The sequence below is a fragment of the Phyllostomus discolor genome, chromosome 1 (genome assembly GCF_004126475.2).
Source record: "Phyllostomus discolor isolate MPI-MPIP mPhyDis1 chromosome 1, mPhyDis1.pri.v3, whole genome shotgun sequence".
Taxonomy (NCBI): domain Eukaryota; kingdom Metazoa; phylum Chordata; class Mammalia; order Chiroptera; family Phyllostomidae; genus Phyllostomus; species Phyllostomus discolor.
In genome coordinates, this window is record NC_040903.2 from 110,101,698 (window position 1) to 110,121,880 (window position 20,183).

Sequence of the window (20,183 nt, forward strand, 5' to 3'; positions counted from 1 at the left end):
ATCTTGGTTGTGGAAGGAGGCACAGTGTGTCTACCTATGCCTCCATCTTGGCCGGAAGTCCGGATCTCTAGTTCTTAATGAAAACCTATGTGGCACCTTCTCTTGGTCTACCAGCAAGAGAAGCTTTCACCCCGTTCCTTCCTTGTAGGGTCTCACATTGTCCCTATCCCTAGTCCTACATGGTCTCTCACTGCATTCTTCTGAACTGCTAAGAAAGCTCTGCATGTCTGCTACTTCTTATTCTCCTATTTCTTAAGCTCTGTGGTAAAGGGAGCCCCAAAACCCCGTGGTTAGCCCTCATGGCTGCTGGACTGGGCCTTAAATCTTGGCAAGAATCTTCCTCTGCAACCCCATTTCCGACTCTTCCCACAATTGACTACACCTGCCAGCACTCCTGTATTTTTCCAGCCTTTCTTGGCTGCCATATGTACTCCAGGCAGGCATGGCCCTGTGGCATGGAGCAAATCATGTCCAAGCTGTCATGCAAGTGCTGTAACCAGGGGGTATTGTCTCCCAGTTACTTCATGGGTGGAAGTCACTCCCATCTCCCTGGCTCAAAGCATGGCCACAGCTACTTAACATACCTATGAAGCTAGCCAGCTGTTATAGATATGTACAATAACCATTTTTGCATATCAAGTATGAAGCTGGCCAACTGTTAATATGCAAAATAACTCTCAATGTCCCTGCTCCAAGTGTCCCATCCCCAAGTTCAGACTTGTGGGTGTGAGGATATCCTGTATTTTCAAATTTCCTGGATACCCCAAGTTCTGGACCCCATTACAAATCAGCCTTTGTGGAGAGCCCTGGCTGCACCCCATTACAGTTTAGGTCATTATGGCCAGGGTCACCGAGGATGAACAAGGATGTTAGGAAACTTTACTGTTTCCTGGAATGTTTATGATTTCAAAATTAATCTAGCCTTTTATGTTTTCTCATGAATTTTGGCTTTCTTTTTGACAATGATTCAACTGTAGAGACTAGAAACTGGCAAGAAAAGGCCAATAAAAGCATAAAAAAATTCAGAAGTTTCAGAGAAATGATATACCAAGTAATAAACAGTATAGTTCCCTTTCTACCAGAGCTTTCCTGAAAATCTGTCTGAAATTTATTCTAAAATGGCTCATTCAGTGTTTTTGTGTCAGTTTCATAGCATGAATCAAATTGTTACAGAACAGACACACAGGGCCAGGAGAGGCACGATATACTATTACTGAAAGGACACCCCCAGGTTCATTATGTCCGCTGCCTTATAGGAAAGACATCTCTCAATGCCAGAGATTTGTGAAAAGGAAATGTTTATTTAAAGCTATACAGATTTAAAGTAGTGACCAATGTTTTCATTAAAATATCAGTCTCTTAGGATACCCACAGATGCCCACAATGCTTCCTTTTCCCCCCTGCCCTAATTTGGGGTACTGTAACTCAGGAAAAGAAGCAAACATCTGTGATTCAGGCTCCTGACACCATCAGCTGCGTTACCATCCAGGCAGGATCTCCAATTAACCCAAAGCCATGAGGCACTTTCTCATGGTCTGTTGGCAACTGTTCTTCCACCCTTCTTCCAGGCAAAGTCTCTCCTGCTTCCCAGGCCATGTGGCCAAAGGGAGCACCCCATAACTGCGTGGTCCTTTTCTACCAAAGCTGCAGAGGTCCCCAACCTGGCCAAAACTGCATGGTTCTTCTCTCCACTGAAGCTGGGGAGGTCTGCACTCTGGCAAAACCATGTGGATCTCTCCTCACAGCTATGGGGAGCCGGCAGTGGGGGGGTAGAGGCAGAGGCAGGTTGCCACTCTGCCAAAGCCGAGTGGTGGTTCCCTCTACTAAAGCTGTGGGCCTGCAAAGCTGTGTGGCTCTCTCAATGGCTGCAGTGTCTGGGTTTAAATCCCTGAGCCAATCTTCCTCTGTACCCATTTCCTACTCCTCCTACAATCAGTTACACCTGCCAGCATTCCTGCATTATTCCAAGTTTACTGGGCTGCCATCATTGAGTCCAGGCAGGTGTAGCCCCATGTCATGGAGCCAATCTTGTCCAAACTCTCACTCAGGCACTGTAACTCAGAGACCTGCCCTCAAGTTACATTTTGGGGGGAAGTTCCTTCTATACCCCTGGCTCAGAGCATGGCCACAGATAATACAACCAGTTAAAGGTTATAGATATGCTAAATGACCATACCATGGATTAGCTGTAAAGATGTAGCTGTACAAAACAGCCCTGCATGTTCCTGCTCCATGTGTCCCTCCCCACAACTCATACCTATTGTGGGGCAGGGGTGAGGATGTCCTAATATTTCCTGGGCACCTTGAACTCTGGACCCCATTCCAAATTCCTATTTGGGGCCCTCCTCTTGGCTGCACAGTTTCAAAATCATGAAGTTTAAATTTGTAAATGAAGCACCATTTTAAGATTCATTCTTGGAATATAAGAATGTCTCTTTCCAAAGCAAGAAGTTTAAGATTTACGTGACTAAAATAGTCACATTGTTACTGGATAGGGGGTCTGGCCCAGAGTGGGTCTGCCTAGGGTCAGTGGTAGTGTATGGGTTCTTGACTTCATGTAGGAAAAATTTACAGCTCCGGTCTAGATGATTATGAGGATACATTTATTTCAGCTGGGGACAGTGAAACAAGGGTGGGCTTAGCATAGAAGAAGCAACAGGGTAGCCTAGACTGGGCTGCCTTGGCTCAATGGGAAGTCAAAGAAAAGGGAGCTTTGGGGACAGGTTCAGATTAGCCTGGGCTAGGAAGCCAGCTGCCCAGTGCCTCACAATTTAGGGTACTAGTGCCTGTGAAGGAAGAAGTGTGGGAAGAAGGGAATGCTGCTGTGTCCTTTTTCTTGAGGTTTTCATCTCTTTCTTTCAGGCAGGAATCTTAGGGGAGGTTTCAGGGGTGGGTTTTCAGCAGAATATTCATCAGCTTTCCAGGTGTGTCCTTTCAGTCAGTGCAGTTGGTTCCTGTGTCTCCCACCTGGTTTTGCTGCCTTTGGGGGCTGGGAGCTGAAATGCAACCGAAGTCTTGGTGTTATCTCCAGGGAGGAAATGTTACCTGTTAGGTAGCTAAGGTGGCTAAGACCGGACCTGGAACCAGAAAAGTACAATTAAGGGCTTTTATTCAAGCCGGGACACTGCAGTCAGGCAAGCTGGGTCTGAAAGGACAGCATACACAGGGAAAGGGTAGAAGGGCTTTTAGGGTGTGTAGCAGACCCTTGGAGGAGGGTGAGTCACCCTGCTCATCTGCTCCAGGTGTCCTGGTTCGGGAGAGCTCACTCTGTAGAAAGCTTAAGGGAAAGGGGGTGGGGGCAGTGAAGATTCACCCAGTTTCCAGCAGAATGCCAGTGGCTATGCCTCAGTTGCTTCTGAAATGGAATGGGAAATCTCATGGTCAGGTATTTAGCAGGTGACATATACCTTCTTTGTTCCAGCACAGGCAGCGGTTTAGTCCCAGTAAATTCTAACATTACCCTGAGGGCCAGGTCTTTGTTTTCCCAGTTTGCCTTGTGCCAGGCACTGGGGGCCTTCACCCTGGCTACCATCTGTAAATTGCTTGACCTTTGTGCTCAGCTATGTCTCATTTTTCCTATTCCACTTGCTAAGGAGTTTTCCTAACTTCTTACTATTCTGTCTCAACATGTCAGAATTACCTAGGATTTAAAACTTCAACTGCTTTGGCTTACATATCTCAATTTCCTAAATCCACTGCAAAAAGAAAAAGAGTATAGATAATTAAGTGTCTAATATTTACCTGTTATTATTCTCCATTTATTTCCCAATGCTATTGTAACAGAATGCCAGCCTTTATGCAGTTCTGAAAGATACATGGGCCCGATTGTCCATCGCCAAGATTCCCAATGCCAGAGCTTGGTAAAAAGGAAAGTAATGATTTGTTTAAAAGTTGTAGATTTAGGCCAGGGTACATGCCTGGGTTGCAGGCCATAACCCCCAGCAACCGCACATTGATATTTCTCTCTCTCTCTCTCTATCTCTCTCCCTTCCCTCTCTAAAAATAAATAAATAAAATCTTTAAAAAAAAAGATTTGTTTAAAAAAAGTTGTAGATTTAGAATAATGGCAGAATTCTGCCGTTAAGTCCCACTCCCTTTAAAACACCCATGAACACTCACACACACACACTCTCCTGCCTTTCTTTTATCACATTAGGCTAGGCTAGTTTTTAGAATATGCCTGTCAAAGGTACCATCTCTCAGGAAAAAGAAAAACAGAAATTTGCAGCCAAACATTCCCTTGGTCTTAGTTTAGCATTGTAGGCATCTCCCATTAATCTGTGCTTGGCTGGATAGGGCCCTCAGTTCTCCAGCACCATTAGCCATGTTCCTGGGTTCTTCAGTTTTTAATCCAAAACTGTGTGGCACCTGATGGAGGGCCGTCAGGGGTCCTTCTGCATCCTTTCAACCTGCATAGCCAAGAGAGTGAATGGCTGCTGTGCCTAGTTTAAATCCCGGCCCAGAGTTTCCTTCATAACCCCACTTCCAACTTCCACAATCAATAACATTGGCTAGTCCTCTCATACCTTCTGCCTTTCTCCAGCTGCTATTGTTAGACCAGGAGGGCATGGCCCTATGATGCAGAGTGAATTGCCTCCAAGCTCTTTCACACAGTTGTTAATCTCCAGCACCTGGTTAAACTCACGCCCACCTCCCTTACTACACAACTTGCCATAGTTATGTAAAATAACTCTACCACTTTGTTCAGCTTCTTCTGTCCCCTAAGCCACGTTAGGGTTTTTATTATTTATTTATTTTCTATATTCCCAGGGACTTCTCAGCCTTTACCCTGTTCTGAACCTTGCTCCACACCCATCACTCTCTAAGTTATACATGTTTACTAGAATGAATACTATTGCCTATTTTCCTGTTGCTTAAATCCTTTGTCTATACTAAGTGGTAAGAGCTCATCCATTATTTCAGTTACTAGTCTTGTAACAAAATTAATACATACATCTACTTGAGCAAATAGGGTGATAGGGTAAAGGTCTACACAACTTTTCTGCTTGAAGTTCCACTTCCTAATCCTTGCGCATAGCTACTTACTAGTAAAAACACTACTGGGAATGCCAGGTTTTGATGTTATGGTGGTGGCCTACACAATAATGTATGAAGAAAACCTCAAATATTTCCAGCAGAAAAAGTTCTCCTAGTTTAAATGATTCCTTTCTTACCCTCTTAATTCTCTAGGGTCCAGAATGGAAAGTCAGAGTTGTTACATCCTGCTTGGATGAGTATATAAGAACTTCCCTTGGACTGTTTAGTATAAAACTTGGGGGTTTGATCTTTCCTTTTATCAGTCCAGCCTTGCTCTGCTACTGCTTTAGGTTCCCACAACTTCAGTTTCCTGGCTCTGAGCCCCTAAGTGCTTCACTAGCCCCAGTGGTTACTTCTGTGAAGGAAGGAGGTAGAGTAGTTCAGGGCAACCCTGTAGAGAAAGTATAAAACCTTGAAGTTCATAGGAAAATAGTATCTGTCACTTGCCTTATAGGTCTCCTCTGTTGAACCTGCATATATGTAATTGTTTAATATGAAAATTGTATACTCTAAGAGAAGACCTATTTCATTTTAAAGATTGCCTTATACACATTGCAGCTTATGAAGATAAGCTTCTGCAATGATAGGTTTTTTTATGTGTGGGTGTTACAGAATGAACCCATGGAGGCAGGAAACTGATATGCTACTACCGAATGGGCCCCCCGCCCCTCCTGCTTCTCCCAGGGTCCCTCTGTTTTAGGTTTGCCTTGCCTGCTGCCAGGGAATTACGGCTCTCAATGTCAGAGATTGAATAAATAATTCCTTTCCTTTTCCCCAAAGGTTATACAGACTTACATCACAGGTAACCAGGTTCTTGGTGATCCAAAGAATTGAGCTGAACACTCAGAGTTTATGGCAGAGAACATGGGAGCAGGCCAACTCCAAGCAGAGATTGACCTCATGGGCTGGAGGGACTCTATTCTTATAGGGCGGATCCTTCCTGGCTAGTTTTGGTAGGCTTTTACTGAGCATGTACAAGTAATTGTATTACTTTAAAGCTACCACACATGTGGTCTCCCATGATTTTCTCTGATTGACCACCAGGGAAGAGGGTCCCACAATGCTACCAAATTGACCCCCGTTTCTCCTGGGGTCCCCCTGTATTAGGTTCACCTTTCCCTTCGTCGGAGAATTCTAGCTGTCCATGTTAGAGATTGGTGAAAAGGAAAGGAACTATTTATTCAAGTTATACAGACTTAAGAGTAATGACTTAATGTCTTCATCAAAATTCCAAAGTCCCTTAAAACACCCACAAAACACACAGTCCTTCCTTACCCCCTTTGCCCAGTCTGGGGTACCGTATCTCAGGAAAAGAAATAGAAATCCATGGCTCAGGCAGCCCCCAGTTCTTCCCAGTAATCAATGCTCGACTGGGAGGCCTTCCTCAGTTCCCAGCACCATCAGCTGTGTTGCCAGGTTCCACCTAAAGCCACGTGGTGGTTCTCTGCTGAAGCCGCATGGTGATTCTTCTGGCTGTGGGGTACGGTTGGTCCCCACTCTGCCAAAAAGCACTTGGTTCTCCTCACTGCCACAGCCACGTGGCACTCCCTTCAATGGCTGCTGAGTCTGGGTTTAAATATCCTTCCAGCTTTACTGGGCTGCCATCATGAGTCTGCGCAGGGGTGGCCCCTTGTCGTGGAGCCAATCATCTCCAAGCTCTCACGCAGGCACTGTAACTAGGGGGAGTTGCCTCCCACTTACATCTTGGGGGAAAGTTCCTTCCATCTCCCTGGCTCAGAGCATGGCCACAGCTATTTAACATATCTGTGCAACCAGTTAAAGGTTATAGATGTGTTAAATGACCACACCAGAGGTTAGCTATAAAGCTGTTGCTATGCAAAACAGCTCTGAATGGCCCTGCTCCACGTGTCCCTTCCCCCAACTCATACCTGTGGTGGAGGGTTAGGACATCCCATATATCTTTCTACTATTTCCTGGATACCTTGAGTTCTGGACCCCATTACAAATCCTTCTTTTGGGGGCCCCCTGGTTGTACCCTCCTACACTTAGAGTAATGACTTAATGTCTTCATTAAGATCCCAAAGACCCTTAAAACACCCATAAACTCACACAGTCCTTCCTTCTCTCCTTTGCCCAGTCTCAGGAAAAGAAATAAGAAGTCTGTGGCTCTGGTAGCCCCTGGTTCTCCCCAGTACTCCGTGCTCGGCTGACAGGTCTCCCTCGGTTCCCAGCACCATCAGCTGTGTCACAGGGATCTCCAGTTCTTAATCCAAACCCACATGGCACCTTCTTATGACTCACCAGCAAGAGTCCTTTCACCCCTTTCTTTCCCACAGCGTCTCTCCTGCATTCTTCCAAACTGCTAAGAGAGAGCTCTGCATCACTGCTACATCTTGCTTTCCGGCTTCCTAAGCTGCATGGCCCCCTCCTAGTGTGGCTGCTGTGGCTGGGTTTAAATCCCAGCACCAATCTTCCTCTGTATCCCCATTTCCAAGTCCTCCCACGATCAGCTACACCTGCCAGCATTCCCGTATTTTTCCAGCTTTACTGGGCTGCCATAGTTAGTCCTGGCAGGCAGGGCCCCATGTCATGGAGTGAATCATCTCCAAGCTCTCACAAAGGCGATGTAACCAGAGGGGAGTTGCTTCCCAGTTACATCCTGGGTGGAAGTCACTTCCATCTCCCTGGCTCAAAGCATGGCCACAGCTATTTAACATATTGGCAAAACCAAAAATTATAGATACGTTAAATAACCATGGCTGAGGTTAGTTGCAAAACTGTTGCTATATAGAACAACTCTCAGTGGTCCTGCTCCATGTGTCCCACCCCCCAGTTCAGACTTGTGGGAGTGAGGACATCCTATATTTTTTCTAATATTTCCTGGACACCCTGAGTTCTGGACCCCATTACAAATCCCTAATGCAGGGGCCCCCTGGCTGCATCCTGTTACATAGGGACAGGCAGTTGGTTTGTGGACTCAGGAGACATTCCAGAAGGAGGTCTGTCATAGGGACAGGTGTGGAAAAAGCCTCTCAGATAGGTGTGTAGGTTTGATTTTCTCAAAGGTCCTCTTAGGGGCAGAATTACAAAATATAACAGAAAGGTGGCCAGATTTCAGATAAGATTCAGCAGGTTCAGTTGCCCTGTGGAAAATAAAGGAGTGTGCAGGTGTTCCTTTGTGCAAAAACAGGTATTCTATAATAGATTCAGATACCTTGTCCTTACATGTTTTGTATTAGTCTTAGTGAACTCCTGTTTTCTACTATTCTAATTGGAACCAGTGGGATTCATGGAAATTGATTCTTCCCTGATATTTATCCTTGTAGAAGATGTACAACAATAGCATATACTTTTATAATATTCCTATTCGTGTATTGTGATTTTATTTTTATTTTAAAACTTTCTTGTTAAAATTTTGAGTCAAAACATTGATGATTCTATATTTCAGTTCTCTCTTATTTTTGAATAATTTGTAATCTTTTCAGTAGTACCCATATAAGAAGCTGTACTATTTCTTGAGGCATGGATGAATATTTTTTTATCTATTGGAGGTGGATGACAAGGTGACCATGGAGGCCATTCCAGTAATTGGGAGACAGAAAGCCTCTGCACATATCTATTGTTGGGTACCCTCAGAAGGGCTAAATGTCGTCTGTGGGATTTCAGGTCTGCTGTCTGTGTAGAAAGTGTTCTCAGGTCCCTTTAGCCCATGGGAAATCATCATGAAAAGATGCCATCATGCCTCCATGTAATTGAGCAAACCTGACTAGATGCACAATAATTTAGTATTGAAATAATTTAAGGAAGATATACATGTGCACAGATACATGTGAACAGATACACAGAGCGTATAGTGCCAGGAAGTTAAAACCCAGTGCTTCTCAACAGCTCCTCTTTTTTTTTTGTTATGGTTCATGTGTGCATACTTATTTCGAGCTAGGTCAAAAGTAATCATGCAACCTCTACACTGTCTCAACAGACATACTCCACAACTGTTGTCTGTGCACTCTAGAGAGCTTTTGGTGTGCTGGTCTGGCCTCAGGTGTAGCCAAGTGGCCCAAACTCTCTCTGTGGTTGGTGTATGCCAGTGGCCTGTCCATGGATCCAGCTGATGGCCTATGGGCACTTTCTCCCAAGAATACCCTCAGGCTGGTTTTACTTTTATATTCCAGGGTATCTTTGAGGTAGGAAGAGGGACAGAGTCATTTCAGATAGGATAGAACTTCTAAGGAAATTGAATAAAATGTAAACTAGGAAAATAGTTTCCATGCCCTGGCTGATGAGGCTCAGTGGATCAAGTGCCGGCCCATGAACCAAAGGGTTGCTGGTTCTATTCCCAGTCAGGGCACGTGCCTGGGTTGCAGGCCACGTCCCCAGTAGGGGGCGTGTGAGAGGCAACCACACATCGATGTTTCACTCCCTCTCTTTCTCCCTCTCTTCCTCCCTGCCTTCCCCTCTCTCTAAAAGATAAAACAAAAGTAAATCTTAAAAAAAACACAACAATTCCTTGTCCTCAGATCAGACAGAGAGCTTGAAACTAGTGAGTCTTCATTTGGGAGGTAGACTTTGGGGGCGGGGGCGGGGCAGGACTACTGAAAGGATAATCTGGATTTCTACTTAGCATTTTAGGATACCCCAAGGTGGCATTATTGGTCACCTCTTTGAAGGAAACCTATTCTATCTTCTAAAGTTACCTACTCAGTAAAGGCATTAATTGATTAGTATATACCTTCAAAACTAGGTCTTCAGGAAAGAAAATGCAAACTTCAATGACATCATATCATGAAAAAGCTCCTTAGGGTTCCTTATCAACCTTGTACATCTTGGGCTGAGGATCCATTTTGAGAAACACTAAGGTCTCCATCTCTGAGATAGGACGATATTTTGTATTGTGATTTTTTTTTTTCAGCTTCCACGAGGGCGAGGGTACTCTAAGAGGCTCCATCAGGCCTCCTAGACAGAAGTCTGGCTTTATTTCCCAGCTCCCAGCACAGAGAGAGAGGAATTGGTTTCCATGTTGATAATGATTCTGGCATATTTTGTCCTGTATCTTAATGCTGTGATGGCCTTGTTATTTATCTTTCACCCTATAGTATCAACCTTTGTGGATCTGCTCTGTTTGGAAATCAGTTGTCCTCTTATTTATTAATTATTTTAAATTAAATTAATGGATGCATACAAGTTTTATGAGATTTACTAATTAATATTTTGTTCGGTTGTTGGAAGAGTATTACCTTTGGGTTAATTATAGCTACTTTTAGTTTGTTAGCATGCCATAGTTTAAATAAATGGGTATATATTTTGCTCTGTTAATCAGGTTCTGATCTGCATTGTGCAGGTCACATATTCTTATATTTGGTATTGGAACAATTGGGTATGTTGGTTGGTGGAAGAATGGGATCATGACACACAGGCTTAACCCTCAGTAACCTGTAAGGGGTTGACATGCAGGCATGTAACATTTTTGTTGCATCTTTTGTTTTCACAGTGAGAGAAAAACGCAAGAGTCTCTTCATTAACCATGTAAGTGAAGCTCTACCCCTGTGTTCTTCATAATGACTGTGCAGTGAAGAGAGCTTAAATAACTGTCTAGGATGGGTGACAATGGTTCATGTATTTTGTCAATGATTCAGGAAATGTGAAAAATGTGACAGTGATATTATGGTTTGTAATTGAATAAGCATGGCTGGTATTTATCCACTGTCCCAAACGTTTTTCCAGAAGTCCCAGACTGTTATTATTCATGGGAAGGAGATGTGTGTGAACAATAACCATATACCACACAGGTCCAAGTGAAAGCCACTCCTTTTAAGTTTCTGATCCTTTCTTTCTTCTATCCCACTCCAAATTACTTTTTCTTTAACTCTGTTTCACTGGAATAAACACATAATTGTTTTCTATGAGGCTGTCTGCCTCCATACATTTTCCTTTCCCTAATTGTTGTTTATAGGTCCAACAGAATCTGCATGTTCTTTTGGTATTCAGAACAGGATAAACTTGACAACACTCTTGACCATTCTGATCAGTGTTTGCCTCCCCTTCTTGTCTGGCAAAAAGCATCCATTGAGATCATTTACCCTTCTTCCTTTTAAGCAGTGTGTGTAGCTGACTCTGTCTGTGCTCCTTCCCCGGACTCCCACCGTCATGGTGCCCCAACTTGACCCCTGCAAATGTAGAGTCTAGAGAAGTTACCTCTAAATACATGACTCTTTCTTTAGAAAAAATTATCTCCATGAGGTATGGAATGATGAAGTAGGTAAATTACCAAAATTAATATGCTATTCTTATATTGAAAACAAGAATGAGTATTTGACCTTACAAGGGTTTTTCTCAGAGTTTCTAGACTATCTGCATTTAATTATTTATAGATCTTGAAGTACTTGGCACTAAAGGTATATTAGAAAGACTTAAAGCTGTAACGTTGTCTTCCCTACCCTTTGAAAATGTGGTCAAATTCCATTGTAAAGAAGTTCATAAGGTGGGCTCCTGCAAACTAATTATAGCACCATATAAATATATAGATGTTCTTGCCCCTTAGAATATAGATAAATTCTATTTAATTTTCCAAGTTCTGTATCAACATTTATGAAAGCCTTTCTGTTATTTTAAGTATGTATGTAGTTTTTTTCATAATTAGTGAAGACAAGGATTCCCAGGGTGGAGTATACTCTGCCCAACTTGTGTGGGAGCTGAGCCTGGGAGGGCTTATGCTCCTCTTCAGTAATGCAGTCCAAGTGGGTTTTTGCCTTCCAGGTTGAAAAGGGGTGGGAGCGGATTTCTTGCAAAATGGTGTCTTTTCTGTTTGTATACTTCACCTGGTAAGCCAGAGAAGTCAAGCAATATAGTGAGCTTGATCCAGGAACTTAAGTTTAAAAAATTCTAAACCTTGCTTTCGCGTCTTTGGGAGATTTACTTTTAGTAGACCTGAATTTATTGAGCAACCACTATGTAGGCACCAGTACAACATACTTAGAAGATGTGAAAGAACCCTCAGCAAGGTTTTAATCTCAGTAAGATTTAAAAAATTCAATAAGATTAAGGAATTGGGGTTTCACATCTCACTAAGGAATCTTAGATACTCTGGTTCCCATACCACTCATTTTACTTGACACAAAGGATATTGACACAGGGAAGATGTTTTATGTTCTCTCTCGTAATGTTTTTCTTTTTTTAGAATGCCTAAAAGTGATAATGCTGTACACTGAAAAATGTTGCTCGAGATAAGTCTCTGTGGGACAATAGTTCCTTTGAGTGTCTATTACATCTGTAGAAGACTTTCTCTTTTTTACAGTTTCCTGTATACTTCCTTCCTTCCTTCTGTCACTCTTGCTATGAGGCACAAGTAAAGTGTAATGTAATGGAAAGTGTAATGGTCTACATGAATATAGGACAGCTGACACATGGAATTGCTCCCCTAGTGCCTTCGTGGAAGGTCATTTGGGAAACTACACTGTCCTTCCTTGTTAAGACACCCAAGTGAAGGTCACTGAACTGATTTGATGACTTGTCCTAGAACAAACATGGCCTGTTCTCAGTGGGAGTTGCTGTGTTTGAAGCCCTACTCCTTTGAGTGTGGTATGAAGATCTCATCTCTGAATCAGCCAGCACAGATTCTTGAACATACTGCCTGCTTTTCACATTTCTAAGGCACTTCGGGGGGACAGTGGAAAGGAATGTTTCTGATTGGACCTCCTCAGTGACTTCCCGATTCTGTTGTTCTTTGCTGAGGATGGAGGAGCCCAGCTGTTCCTCATAGGAGCTGCATAGCCACTCCAGGCCTTCCATGATGTCTTACCCTCCTCACTATGTCATTTCAGTTTTTGCTTTATTGCTCTCTTATTTCCTCAATTTTCAACTTCATCACCTCGTTCAGGGACTTCTGGAGCTGAGTGAGGAAAGAGGAACACAGAGTCTGAGAAGGAGCAAGGACTTTTTCAGACAAGTCCTGTAAGGAGAAGCAGACTTTCCTTCCCTTACCCTCCAAGCAGAGACTTCCACTGCAGCATTTGTGTTATAGTTTGTTCTTTTATTTTATATAAATATGTTGTTAACTTTTACTGTGAAAAACTTTAAACTTATGGAACATTATAATAATACAGAAACTTCCCATATACTCTTTACCCAAATTCACCAGTTGTAAATTTCCTGTATTATTTTTTCTGAATTGTTTGAGAGTAGGTTGTCTTCATCCTGTCCTTTACCTCCTAATACTGTTCATTGTGTATATCCTAAGACAAAGATATTCTCTGTGTAAACACAATATTGTTATCAAACTCAAGAGTTTAACATTGATACTGTTCTCTTAAATAACTGTTCATATTTCAGTTGTGTTAACTGGCCTTATAATGTCTTGTGTAGCATGTTATTCTCTGGTGCTGGTTTTAATTTAGAATCACATGTGGCATTTAGTTGGTGTGCCCATCGGTCTCCTCTGTCTTTCATCATGTTGACACTGTTGCAGAATGCAGAGCCAGGTGTTTTCTTAACAGAACATTTCTCACTTTGAATTTGTCTGAAGGATTCAGGTCAGCACTTCAAGCCAGAACACTTCATGGAGTACTTCTTTGCTCTTCTCCATGTATTAAACCTGGAAGACATCCAATATTCACCTGACCTCATTGTTGATGTTGATTTTGATCACCTAGCAAGGTGCTGTCCAGATTCTCCACTGTGTATTTACTGGTTTTCACCTAACAACTAATGAGCAGTCAATAAGTAGATACTTTATGACCACGCAAATATCCTACACCTTATTTTTACCCTCAGGTTTTACATCTATTGATCATTCTTGCCTGAACCAATCTGTATTTTCATTGCAAATGGTAATTTTTCAGCCCCCTTCTCCTAACCCCTTCACATTTGGAAGTCTCATTCCACTCCAAGAGCCTTTTCTTCCCATCTATCCATCATCCTTCCATCCTTTCATCTTTATGTGGACTTGTAGGTTTTTGTTTTTCAATGATATTTATTAGGTTGGCAAAAGGTTGGCCAAAATGTTCGTTTATTTTTTTTTCTGTATGATGACTCGAGTAGTGCTCAGTTGTCTTTAACTTCATTTGAAACAATTTTGTTAGATTATATTGTGACAGCTATCATATCAGCATGCATTTAAAGAAAATTATCAAATTGGTGAATTTTTGTGTAGCCATTTTAATATCGAAGATGGAAGAAAACAGGCAACATTTTCAGCATATTATGATTTATTATTTCAAGAAAGGTAAAAACATAACTAATACACAAAAAAAGATTTATGCAGTTTATGGAAAAGGTGCTGTGATTGATCAGATGTGTCAAAAGTGGTTTGCGAAGTTTTGTGCTGGAGATTTCTTTCTGGACAATGCTCGTGGTCGGGTAGACTAGTTAAAGTTGATAGCGATCAAATTGAGGCATTAATTGAGAACTGTCAGCATTCTACCACATGGGAGATAGCTGACATAGTCAAAATAGCCAAGTCAAAGAAGTTATTAGTGAAGATGAAAAATGTGTCTTTTATGGAATAAAACCATATGAACTTTTTGGCCAACCAAATATATATAGCTCAGTGCTGTCCTTAATTATTTTGATGCTTCTATTGTCGTGGCCTTGGCTAGTAGCAGTCTTTGTAAACTGGCTCTGTGTTCTTGTGGCATGCCCCATCTTTTGGGGGAGGTGGGCTGTCTTGCTTTTTGGCACAGTAAGATATTTCTGTCTTAGCCTGTATCTGCCTGGGTCAGCTCTGGATCAGCCATTTCTCCAGGGAGCCCTGATTCCTTTTAGTGGCAAACAGTGTTAGAAACTCAGACCCGAGCTCTATGAATACTCATTATTATGGGGGTGTCATTGCTTCTAGGCCCATTCATATCTAGGAGGTAGACATTTTAGAAATCATAAATTCTTACACCCTAATTTCCATTTCCAGTCCATTCTATTGGATTTTTTTTCTTGCCTTTGGTCTCTTGACTATTTTTTTAACTCTATAAAAGTTTATTTTTTTTTAAAAAGCCTTATTGAGTTATAATTTATATGCCATAAAAATGGTTTTTAGTATATTCACAGTTGTGCAACTATCACCATAGTCAATTTTAGAACATATTCATCATCCCAAGAAGAAACCCCGTGCCTGTCAGCAGCCACTCCCCACCCTGCTCCCCCAGCTCCTGGCAACCACTACTCTAATTTCTGTCTCTGGAGTGTCTATTCCAAACATTTCATATAAATGGGATCACACAATATGTGGCCTTTTATGATTGGCTTCTTTCACTGAGCGAATGTTTTCTGGTTTCATCCACGTTGTAGTGTATATTACAACTTCATTCCTTTTTATGGCCAGGTAATACTCCATTGTACAGGTATGCATATTTTGTTTATTTATTCATCAGTTGATGGACACGGGTTTTTCTACCTTTTGGCTATTGTGAATCATGCTGCTATGGGCATGCTTGTACATGTTTTTGTGTGGACATGTTTTCATTTTTCTTGGGCATATATCAGAGGACAGTTGCTGGGTCCTATGGGCACTCCATATTTAACACTTTTTTAAAAGATTTTATTTATTTTTAGAAGTGAAGGAGGAAGAAAGGGAGAGAAACATCAATGTGTGTTTGCTTCTCATGCGTCCCACATTGGGGTGGCATGAGAAGGCATGTGCCCTGACTGGGATTTGAACCAGCAACCCTTTGGTTTGCAGGCCCACACTCAATTCACTGAGTTAGACCAGCTAGGGCTATATTTAACATTTTGAGTAATTGCCAAACTGTTTTCTGAAGTACCTGGTCCTTGGCTTTTAATATTTTGTTTGTAGTTCTGTGAATTCAATTTTTTTAACTGATCAGCAGCAATAAGATACTTGTTTCTTCAAAGCACAACTCTTATTTTTAACTTTCTTTGTGTTTTTAAAATTTTTAACTTTTTCCAAGAGAAGAAATGACCTTCTAGAACCAGCAAATTTTTGACCAATGTAACTGCATTCATAAGAAATTTTGAAGGGATGTTGCTGAAGAGTAGCAGGGTATAGCAATAACACTTTAGTAGGAGTCAGGTGACCTGAATTATGATTCTTCTGATAACTTCTCTGCTTTTATGCCAACTTACTGTATCACTTGCTAAAGTGCTTTAATTATATCAGTTGTAAAGAGGACAATACCATTTGTCACCCATCTCACAGGATAGTTATTGCATGGCAATGGAGATGGGATATGTCTAGGCCCTTAAACATATACACTGTGCAAATACTTGACATATTTGAATTTCTATGACTGTTTACTGATTATGTAGAAAAAAAGAGTGACGACAGTAGGGAAGAAACTTGAATTTCTTACATTCTGGGGCAAGTCTAATCCATTTTTGAGTCTTCCTATAAATTAAAAATTTTAAGACTGAGACTTGGGTAAACATCTGCCCCACCTACCCCCATCATTCTGGATAAGTTCATTCCTCATCCCATCCTACCTCCAAAACTAGAGCATGGAATATATATGACCATTGTATTCAAGAAATGGAGTAATAGTTACTTTGGAAATGAATGTCTTTATTTTATACAGCTGGAGATAGAACTCTGGCAGCAGCAACTGCTTTTTTTTGCATGTAGGAGAGAAGCCTTTGTAGAAGCCTGGGAGGTGGGTTGCGGGGGGTGGGGAACTTGTGGCTGCCCTGTCTCACCTGGGGTGCCCTGCGGGAATGTTTCTCTCTGGATGATGTCAGCCCTAAAGGATTGTATTTCTGGCTTTTTCCTCACAGCCCAAGTGAGAATGAGAAAAAGTACCATAGTTTTCATTGTAGAGAGTCATCGCACAGAACCATAATGAAGCCAAGGTTTAATCTGGGATTGGAATAAATGGTGAATATAAGTATTTTATGGTGACAGCATGCATGGCATAATAGAGCAAAATTTTATCTCAAAATTGGCACTTCCTACTATTTGTTCTTGAGATCCAATGTTGGTTTCTTTTTTTTTTTTTTTTTACTTTCATGAAGTAATGATTTTGTCCACTTCTGTTCTTAATTCCATGGTTGTTTTTTCTCCCCTTCTTTTTCTTCTGTAAGAATTGATTCTGATGAAAGCTGTTTTAGCTTCCTTTTCCTTTCCATGGAATATTAGTTTGTTAGCACCTGGCAGTTAAGGATGAGGGGCTCATTTGTTTGTTTGTTTGCTTTATCCTTTTTCTCTTTGTGTGTCTGAGCTTCATGGTGGTATTGGAAGGGTGACAATGGGGTTTTTGCAGCAGTATCTGCATGTGTCCTCAGTTGTGAGTGCTCTGGTTTGCACAGGAATTTCACAGAATGTTCCATGTTTCCACTCCCTACTGGCTGTGTGGCTTGGGTAAAGATACTTTAAATCTGTTTTCTTGTTTGGAAAATGAGGGAAATACCCCATTTGCCTAATGGTTTTGTGAGACTGTGCAAGTGATGTACAGGAAGTAGCAGGTGGTAGCAATGGGCACCTATCCTCTGTTTCCATATTTGAAGGAATCTGAAGGAATGCTAGTGCAGATTTCAGTCTCCACACACACAGTTCTGCCTTCTCTGTCAGAATCATAGTTGGCTGTCCTCAGAATTAGGGTTTAAAAAAATTATGCAGCATTTATTTTTGGTATTTTTATTTATGTAATTCTTTTTACAAATATTTACAACTTTTCCTCTAGTTGTAGAGTCATTATCTTATCTTATTAATATATTATCTTATATTTTAATTGCTTTATTATTATCTGATCCAAATAAACCCTAAGAAGTGATAGGACAACTTTGCTCAACCATTGAAAATGAGAAGTCTAAGTCTAGGGACTAAGTGCTTGAAGTGACTTCATACTTGTTGAGCATGACTCTGCTCAGCACCCCATGTATTATCCCACATAGTCCTTACAGCACCATGAGGAGGGGTAGCCTCTGCTTTCCATATTTTACAGTTGAAAATATTGAATCTTCAGGAGGTAAAGCACAAGGTGACCTTATAATTTATTGCCAAATCAGGAAACTAATGAGTGTGAAAGGGTGCTGTTATTGCTTACTTCAGGACAATAGGCAAACTAGGATTGCCCCAGCAAGCCAGAACATGTGATCAATCTACTAAGTAATTGGCCCAAGTTCACACAGCTCACCAGTGGCTGAGCTACATCGTGAATTCTAGGCTTTCTGACTCCAACTATGCTCTTACCCATCTTGTACTTGAATATCTCTTCCACATTAGCTAATTCCTGGCATAGCCATAGGGACCAGTGGGGCAGAGAGCCAGCTACTGCCCCACTGGCCCCTAGGATAGAAATGCTCCTTGTTTGCTGGTCAAAGGATATTATCCAGTCTACCTCCAAGAGACCTGGAGTCTAGGCCCTAATGAGAACAGAGACAAGTGAGCTGAAAATGACAATGGAGATTGATCAGTGCTGTGGAGGTGCACAAAAAAACTGAAGAGGATGTGGGAGGACACTCAGCTTAGATGGGTCTGGTGGCAGGAAGGAGTCCTGAGCAAGAGCTGTTGACAAGGTTCTGAGGATGAGTGGGGTCAGAGAAAGGAAAGGGCCTTGGAGGTATTGTAGGAAGAGATCTGGGAGAAAATGGCACAAGTGAAGAACTATAGGTAGAAAGGCATGGACTTGGATGTCACACAAATGTGGCTTGGAGTTATGGTGTCTTACATTTGACCTTGGGAAGATTACTTCATTTCTTTGACCTCTTTTGACTTGTCTGCTAAATGAGAATTCTACTAACCTTCTTTAGGTGTTTGTGAGTTGTAAATGAATGTGCATAAAGTATCCAGAACATTATTTTTTTAGTGATGTATATTTTAGATTAAGAGCTTCGCATTCTATGAATCCTGTAGTCTTAACATTCAACAAATGACTTAATGCCCAAATCATATTTTGGAGTGATTGTAGCATCCAGCACACGCGAGAACCAATATCAGAGACTTTCAGGGGTTCAAAGATGTTATTTTATTGGCCAAGTTTAACCTGCACAGGGGTGAACTCTCAAAGTGTCCAACAACACAGTACCCACAAGGAGCTGCAAACGAGAGCTGCGAGCGCGTACAACTAACTACTTTCTTATACAGGGGCGGGCAAGCAAGCGTTATACAGAAGCAGACATGGCAGTTAGCAATTCGCTTACAGAGACCACGCGCGGAAATTTCAAACCAAGCATTTTTGCATAAGGCGGGAAGGCAGGCTGTTTGTTCATTAACCTAGTAATCTCCTGGCTCTAGCTAGCTAGTTTTCTATTTTCTCATTAAAAACCACAAAGCACTGCTTATCTAGCCTACTCAGGGGAGAGCGTCTGCTAGACACAGGATGTTTGCTTAACTGCCCTGTGTCTCCCTTATCATTTCCTTTTAGCTACAATGTGGTTCTTGTCTATTAGAGGAAATTTAGTTCTTAATTTCCTTATTCCCAACAGTGATGAGACATCCTAAAACCAAAAGCTTTATAACTTAATGCTTAATATTTTTAAATTCAATTTAGATATTATTAAAGAGTTTAAAACTTGAGTTGGTGTACCCTGGCAAGCTAAGGGCTTTGGCACACCAACTCTTAGTGTGGGGAGGCTAAGGCTTACATCTGGGTGGTCCAAGGCCAGGACTGGCCTCTTGGTTCGACTGGTTTAAGAATGGTAGATTTTAGATTGTGAAGGGATAATGTAGAGTGTGCTCACTTGAGTGTATCACTCAGCTCCTTTCTTCAACTCTTGTCATATTTTAATCCTGAAGAAATTTGTGTCAGAGGAAATAGTTGAAACCATACAAGAAATAGAAATGAAATATTGTCCTTTTACTTCATTGTTGGGATTATTCTCAAAGTTATCCTGTGTTTCTAAAAATTCATTTACACATGCATTTTTTGTTAAATGTACTAATTTGAGGTTTTGTTTGTAGTAGGTTTTACACCAGTAGGGAAAATTTCGTAAGTATTTTTAAAAAGATTTTTTTAGAGGGGAAGGAAGGGAGAGAAACATCAAGGTGTGGTTACCTTTCATACACCCTCTACTGGGGACCTAGCCCAAAACCCAGGCATGTGCCCTAACTGGAAATCAAACCTGTGACCGTTTGGTTTGCAGAATCAATCCACTGAGCCACACTAGCCAGGGCTTACAAGGATTTTTGAAATTTGCCTCTCATATTAGCAACTCTTGTTATAGATTCTGATTTTTTTAGCGTGTCTTAGATGACTTCAGTGTGATTTTATGAGAGCTTAAGAGAAAAGAATTGTATTTAATGCCTT

The 20,183-nt window shown here is 41.6% G+C and overlaps 1 protein-coding gene and 1 long non-coding RNA gene across 4 annotated transcripts in view; both read left to right on the plus strand.

Annotated features, from left to right (window-relative positions):
- LOC114491709 (cyclin-Y) overlaps positions 1-20,183 on the plus strand; it is a 260,899-nt gene that overhangs the window by 182,823 nt on the left and 57,893 nt on the right. For all 3 annotated transcript variants that reach the window (XM_028505935.2, XM_028505936.2, XM_028505937.2), the window contains one exon: positions 10,487-10,521. In XM_028505935.2, the coding sequence (XP_028361736.1) occupies positions 10,487-10,521 (35 nt within the window). The remainder of the gene's footprint in view (positions 1-10,486; positions 10,522-20,183) is intronic.
- On the plus strand, positions 487-8,722 carry LOC118500980. Its single transcript, XR_004903554.1, has 3 exons — positions 487-724; positions 2,496-2,498; positions 7,848-8,722. It is a non-coding gene; the product is annotated as an uncharacterized LOC118500980 (long non-coding RNA).